The sequence below is a fragment of the Leguminivora glycinivorella genome, chromosome 2 (assembly GCF_023078275.1).
Source record: "Leguminivora glycinivorella isolate SPB_JAAS2020 chromosome 2, LegGlyc_1.1, whole genome shotgun sequence".
Classification (NCBI taxonomy): Eukaryota; Metazoa; Arthropoda; class Insecta; order Lepidoptera; family Tortricidae; genus Leguminivora; species Leguminivora glycinivorella.
Window position 1 is genome coordinate 5,403,544 of NC_062972.1, and position 7,255 is coordinate 5,410,798.

The following is a 7,255-nucleotide window of genomic DNA, read 5'->3' on the forward strand; positions in this document are numbered from 1 at the left end:
CGTTTTGTTGCTGGTGCATCCTTGGCATAATTGAAAGCAAAGTGGCGTTACAAAGAATCTAAATAGGAACGGGAGGCAAAAATTGCTTTCTTGTTTGCAATTTAGCCTAACCACAGAATCGTTCTGTGATCATAAAACCCTCAACTGCGAAGTAGGTTGGTACTTATGGGGTACAAAACTGATATAAATAGTTATTTGTTATACAAGGGGGCAAAGTTGTATTTTAACGCCGAGTGTGGAATTGAAAAACGAGCAAGTGAAAGGATTCTATAGTTGAACCACGAGCGAAGCGAGTGGTTTGAGAATAGAATCCTGAACTTGCGAGTTTTTTAACACACGAGAAGTAAAATACATTTGCACCGTAGTGTAACACAAAACTTTTCCCCTCACTATAGCGAGGAAACTACAACGCAAAAAATGCGTTTATCAGTGGTTCCAGTAGTTCCACAGGTGGTAAATCATCTGTATTACTAGATTCACATACTTTTATCAATTTTAAAGCAGTTAATTTGACTTTATTCAAGGTCAAATTACTTTACCCTCTAGTGGATAAAATGCGTTTTTACCCGCTGGTATTAAAGGACAAAACTCGTGTTTCCGAGCTAGTGAGGGGAAAATTATATTTTCACCACACCAACTGGTCTATTGTCTTTAAAGAAATTACATTAGGTACACTAAAAAATCCAAGCGCATCCTTTTACCCGCCACATGCCACATAGAACGTTAAATAATAAGATTTAGTTTGTTTACCAAAGAAGGACATACATTACTTTCAAATTATATCCATCAATCACTCTTTCAGTGGGTGAAAAATTGCCTGTTAATTTTAGCAAGCATTAGCGCAGACTTACTTACTTTAATTGCTGGTAGGTACTAATAATAATATAGAGACGAAAAATATATATACAAATATATATATTTATTTCATTTTGGCACGTACGGTTAAACAACTTTGCCCCCTTGTAAATCTTATAATAATGTTTATTGCATGGCCAATGGCCACATTGGCCACCGTAGGTACGACATGCAACACTCACTACACCCGCGTACTGCTGCGAAGATAGATCTTTTCAACATCTGAATCTAATCATTGGTATACGACACTAGACACTAAACTACTTTTGGTGCACTTGTAGCTGAAGTTTTGTTTCTGTTCTTGATATCTTATACATATATATAATTCAAATGGAATTCTTATTTAGGTACACGTGCATATCTTACATGAACAACTAAGAGGATCACTTACCATGAACATTTATTCAGCAACTTTCGTAAACGTAATGGGACTTAAATTGAGCTAGCTCTTTTCGACACTTAACCGTTTTAGGGTTAAGTGCGGTATTTCACAACCCAGCTGACGATGTCAACTTCCTCTAAACTACCCATTATAAAAGGGGCTACGCACTCTGCAGATCGTCTTTGTCGCATCCAGTATCCATGAGGTTGTATACAGGCACCTGCCCCTGATTATTATTACAATGATTGCTAGATCATTGGTTTTAAAAGTTCTACACATTTCGCTTCTAGTTTCGAGTGTCCTTTCCGAAGATGGCCGAGTGAAGCGGCAAGCCGGGTACGTGTATAATAGACCGAGTATATCCTTCGATCTGCCTCCTCGGACAACGGGAGCACCGACACTAGGCACTCAAGCCCCTAATGTTGACAGGACTCGAGGTGGCGCGCAACAGATGTTTTACGCGTACCCGGCTCCCGCGGGCGGCTCCGTGGAAATAGGGTACTCCACCACGGGTTCCACTGCTGGGACCACGGCAACAACGGCTGGAGGCTACGGCTATGGAGAAGCACAGGCGGGAGCAGGCGGCGGCGGCGGCTATGGAGGAAGCGGGGGCGGCGGAGGCTACGGTGGAGCAGCAGGTGGAGGCGGCGGCGGCGGCGGCGGCGGCGCTGGTGGAGGTGGTGGATATTCTTACGACAGTCCCACCACCGCAGCGCCTCGTCCGAGCTCAACACCAGGAACGCCAGGCACCGTGTCTACTAACGCACCGGAGTACTTGCCACCTGTCGGCGGTGGAAGTGTATCAATAGGTGGAGGCACCGGGGGTTACACTAGTCCCACTCCTGGAACTAGTCCGACTCCCGGCACGAGCCCGACACCTGGGACGAGCCCGACGCCAGCGCCCACCCCCACCGCCTCGTATCTGCCACCGAGCCCGTCCACTCCAGCCCCGCCCGCTCCGTCCGTCCCGTCGCCGGGACCGTCTCCTCCAGGGCAGGATGCAGGTGCTGGGTATTTCCTGCCGGTTCCTTCCCCTTCGTTCCCGCCTCCGGCCGGTACTCCGCCTGCAGCGGGAACCCCGCCGCCGCCCCCGACGGCCGGGTACCTGCCCCCTGTCTCGTCCCCTGCGCCGACTCCGGGCACCGTGTCCACCCCGGCTGCAACGTACTTGCCCCCCGTATTTAAGTAATAAATTATTATCTACCTCTTAATGTATGTATATACTCACATATCTTTATTTTTTCAAGGTAATTATTAACTTATTTGTATATTTTTATTAAAGTGTTTGATAAATAAAAATGGATTATTTTTTTATAACAAAAGTACATGACGATACAATTTAAGTGCGTAAAAAAGGAAGTTCGAACGAATTTCCTTTTCGCACGAGTATCGTACGACGTTTACCCCTCTGTCTAATAACCTAACCACAAAATTAAAATTTTGAAAAAACCTCCGACATACTTTAGTGGACCGAATTTCATGAAACATGGCTAAGGGACCGGCCACACTTAAGAGACGCATGTCCTGAGGTGCGGAACGGACGTCCGCGCCACGCCGCCTGAATGTAATTCAAAAAACGTCGGGTGGCGTGGCGGCGGCGTGGCGCGCGCCGCGCCGCCTGGGGGCGCGTCTTACGTCCTTCCTATACAAAATGTACTGAAGAGACGTTTTTTGAATTACATTCAGGCGGCGTGGCGGAGACGTCCGTTGCGCACCCCGAGACACGCGACGCTTAAGTGGAAACGCTACCTAAGAACACTCCCGACTAACTCAGCTTTCAAACAAAAAAAAAACTAAATCTAAATCGGTTCATCCGTTCGGGAGCTATGATGCCACACCACAGACAAACAGACAGAGAGACAGACACGTCAAATTTATAAGACCCCGTCGTTTTTGCGTCGGGGGTTAAAATACTGTTTTATTACGTATACAATGTACAGTCGAGTTCATAAATATATGTAGGTACATTTCTTCACTTTAGGGACCGTCCCCACTCAAGAGACGCATGTCCTGAGGCGCGGAACGGACGTCCGCGCCACGCCGCCTGAATGTAATTTAAAAAACGTCTCCTCAGTACATTTTGTATAGGAAGGACGCGCAAGGGACGCGCAAGAGACGTCTCTTGGCGCGCTCCAGGCGGCGCGGCGTGCGCCAAGCGACGCGTCGCCTGAGGGCGCGTCTTACGTCTTTCTTATACAAAATGTACTGAGGAGACGTTTTTATTTAAATTAAATTCAGGCGGCGTGGCGCGGACGTCCGTTCCGAGCCTCAGGACATGCGTCTCTTGAGTGGGGACGGTCCCTTAACTCGATGAGATAAGGTGAAAAAAATGTATACATATTTATGAACTCGACTGTACCTACACATTATAATACATATATGTATTTCCGGAATAAGTAATAGTTATTTCTTTTTACAGGGGGAGTTGGCAAAGGGGGGGGGGGGCAAAGTTGTTGTTTAACCGCACGTGCCAAAATTATAAGATAATTGATAAGATTCCGATATTGAACCGCGAGCGTATCTAGTTGTTCAAAATGTGGAATCTTGAGCGTTGTGAAACACAATTTTTTTCACCACGCCAACACTATGAAAACATTAACTGTAAAACATCATATATTATTAAATCGTATGCATCTATTTATATATAATATAACATTTAATGATTGAAAATCATCATGACATCAAGTTTAATAAAGACTATCGTAAAGGAGGAGGCTCCTCTGAATGCTCTGTTCCGCGGTGGCTCTAATTTCGTTTAATTTTTTCATTGTTTAGCAATTTATGAACAATCATTTGGATCTTATTTGTTACTTGTGTTTTTGTAATTTAAATTAAGTTTTTCATTGAATTTATAAATAATTCTGTTTATGCAAAATTGTAGCTTAAATATTAAGTAGATCTACATAGTTATTTGAACGTAGTTTCGAGCAGTACTGTCATTGATCGGTTGACAACTAAACGCTGACTGTCAATGAACGTAGAACGTCATTAAAAATATGTAAAGATGAAAGTTATTTTTAATTATTAGGTTTAAATAATATATTGGACTTTTCTTTTGGAAATAAAATGTCTAGTGTAATCCCGCTTCAAGATTGCTTATTCGGGTATTGTTTTGCTACATTGTGAACGTCGTGTCTAAATTTAGAAGCAAAGTTTACATAAATTATGATTTTAATAAAGCAAACAGTACAATTCTCGCGAATAAGAAGCAAGGTGATCACAAGGTACGGTTAATGTTAGCAATGGAGTTAGGTGTGTTATGGCCAGGTTTGTATGTAACAATTGTTTACCTTACGGGGCTGCCACCATTGGCACCGTTGTTCAAGGTTCACGACCTTTCTGTTACCTGTCTGTTGCCTGTGCGCTCCGCAGTCATACTTGTTGGTTTCATCATTTATTCCTGTCTGGTTTACTACCATGTTTACATTCTCAATGTATCAATATTCACTAAATTCCCTGATGAAATGGCTCCATTTGTATAAATTGCTTAATTTCATGGTTTCAGGATAGTAGGAGCGCGTGCTGCGTGTGAGGATGGTGCACCTGGAGATGACGGGGGGCCAACAATGCTGCAGCACTCTAACTATAAATGATCTGCCTAATGAACTACTTATTTACATTTTTTCTAAAATAGATTTCGAGTCACTGTTGGCGGTAGCAAAAGTTTGTATGAGATGGCAGCAACTTTGCCTGACACCATGTGTATGGGACAACACACGCCTCATTGTGTGTATGAAAAACTATGTCAGGATAAGTGAAAACATTGTGCCTTTTGTAGCAAAGTATTTAAAAAATGTGAAATTACAGTATTTCAAGTTGTATTCTCAAGTAAGGGCTTCCCTCATTAGCTACTGCCCTAACTTGACTCGTCTAGAAATTAGCATATCTCAAGTTGATAGTTGTATATTTGATGATTTACAATACTGGCCGAATTTAAAATTTTTGAGTTTCCGTAATTCTTTAATAGTACAAAATCCAGAGAATGCAAACGGGAATTTTGTTTACCACTTGCCTTTTGAAAAGTTAAAGAATCTTGAAACTCTGGTTCTCTCGAATTTTGCTCTTACACATGGCAGCCTTTACAGCATGCTTGAGTGTTCCAGTTTAGTCAGTATTAATATGGAAAAAATGAAAAACATCCCTGCAGATTTCCTAGAATCCTTGCTAAGGACAAAGCAAGCCAGTCTTGAAGCATTGTACATTTATGGAGACACACTGAATGATGATATAGTTCGCTACATATCCAACTGCAAGGTGCTACAGGTCCTGCATATTATGACCTGCAAAACCCTGTTTGATTCCAGTTTGTTGCACTTAAACAGACTAAAAAACTTACGCTCACTCAAATTGCGTCACGGGTATTTTTCAACCACAGCTTTACTTGGTTATTTTACAAATAACGTGTTTCAACACTTGACTTACCTGAGTCTGTCCCGCTGCCCGCACGTGACCATGCAGGTGGCTCGGGCTATCAAAGCAAGTGCACCCAATCTCGAGGAAATGTCCTTTTATTTGTGTCCATTTATTTGTGCTCCGGGTTTTAATCGAGGAGAGTTAGAAAATATGTTCAATATACAGCTACTCCTTGACTAAGTGATTCTCATATTTTATTTACAGATCTATTGAAATTTTTATGCTATATTTTGAGTGTTTATGAATTTAATTCTACTACAGTAAAAGTAATATTTTAGATGTTTTGTAATAAAAAAAATTGCCATATAATGGATTTGTTCTAGTTAAAACAAATATAGTCTGTTCGAAAAGAGTAGAGTCATAGAATTTATGGGGCCGTATACAATCAGTGACTTTTCTCTTTCCGCACAAACTTATTGACATGATAAAATTACAGTTATTAAATGTGTTTGTGTGCATAGTATTATATGTGATCTTGTTACTAGAAGATAGCTATCAAATTGACATGTTCATTATTAGGCGAGTCCATACAGCGAGGCACGTCGCGACGCAATGTGCTCGCGCGGCAAACGTTCATACTGTTAATAGACGTACCTCGGCCGAGGCAAAACGCACGTTTTATCGGCCGAACAACCCGCCTCGGCTGCAGAACGTGTCCATTGAACATATGCCGCGTCAGCAGATTTCCATGCGCCGTGCCTCGTCCTGTTATGATGCTAATGATGAATATTGAATTTAATGAAATATTGTGAACAAGAGGTTGTGCTTGTGACAGTTTACTTGTTACAATGACCCATAATAGTAATAAACTACAGTATTTTGCTTATTGACAGGTATTAAAGTAAGTTAAGTACGTGTCTATCTACTGACTAAATGGTAGAAGAAAAATGTAAAGCTGCAGATATTACTTCTGACTGTACTTATAGCTCCTAAATCATACACTATAATATTGTTTATTTCCGCCTTTTTTGTTTTGAAACTGATCGTCAATTACTATTAAAGTGCCTTAAAGAGTCAAAGTATTTATTCATATGTTGAGAGGGTGCCGATTGTATTTACACGGAGCCTATTAACTTCAGTATAATAAAAAATATATTATTATAGGTATTAATTAGGTAAATTATTGTGAATCGAAATATGATAGTTTATAAACACCATGTGATTTCTATTCTTCACTTGTTTGTGCTGCTTTACTCTATTGTCCATTTACACTCAATAAAAAATGTATTTTGGATCAAAGTTTTTCAATTTAGTTGTCTGTGTACATAAACCCATATCCAAGCATCACATCACATGATATTTATTTTATGGGTTCCAGTCTTCCAGTTCATATTGATAGCAATTTATTGAGTATTAATTTATTATAAACTAGCTTTTGCCCGCGGCTACGCTCGCGGTAAATTCGAAAACTGTGGAATGCTCCATACAAAAAACCACCCCCCATTTTAGGGAATTGTGAGGTTAGTTAGAAAGAGACAAAAAATAGCCTATGTCACTCTCCATCCCTTCAACTACCTCCTGTTAAAATATCACGTGAATTCGTCGCTCCGTTTTGCCGTGAAAGACTGACAAACAAAGAGACACACACACTTTCCCATTCATAAG

At 41.2% G+C, this 7,255-nt stretch overlaps 2 protein-coding genes across 3 annotated transcripts; both read left to right on the forward strand.

The window, feature by feature from the left end:
* The first annotated feature begins 37 nt into the window (after positions 1–37).
* LOC125240559 (proline-rich receptor-like protein kinase PERK2) lies at positions 38–2,505 on the forward strand. 2 transcript variants are annotated; one of them, XM_048148500.1, is made up of 3 exons: positions 38–155; positions 1,528–1,573; positions 1,667–2,505. In XM_048148500.1, the coding sequence occupies exon 3, from the start codon at positions 1,689–1,691 to the stop codon at positions 2,424–2,426; it is 738 nt and encodes a 245-aa protein (XP_048004457.1). In that variant the 5' UTR covers positions 38–155; positions 1,528–1,573; positions 1,667–1,688; the 3' UTR covers positions 2,427–2,505. The 2 variants fall into 2 exon arrangements, with proteins under 2 accessions (XP_048004457.1, XP_048004448.1); XM_048148491.1 differs by lacking the exon at positions 38–155 and having other exon boundaries at positions 1,216–2,505.
* A 1,707-nt stretch (positions 2,506–4,212) lies between these two features.
* Positions 4,213–6,663, forward strand: LOC125237567 (F-box/LRR-repeat protein fbxl-1-like). Its single transcript, XM_048144698.1, has 2 exons — positions 4,213–4,461; positions 4,743–6,663. Exon 2 carries the CDS (start codon positions 4,772–4,774, stop codon positions 5,828–5,830), a length of 1,059 nt encoding a protein of 352 aa, XP_048000655.1. The 5' UTR covers positions 4,213–4,461; positions 4,743–4,771; the 3' UTR covers positions 5,831–6,663.
* The last annotated feature ends 592 nt before the right edge of the window (positions 6,664–7,255 follow it).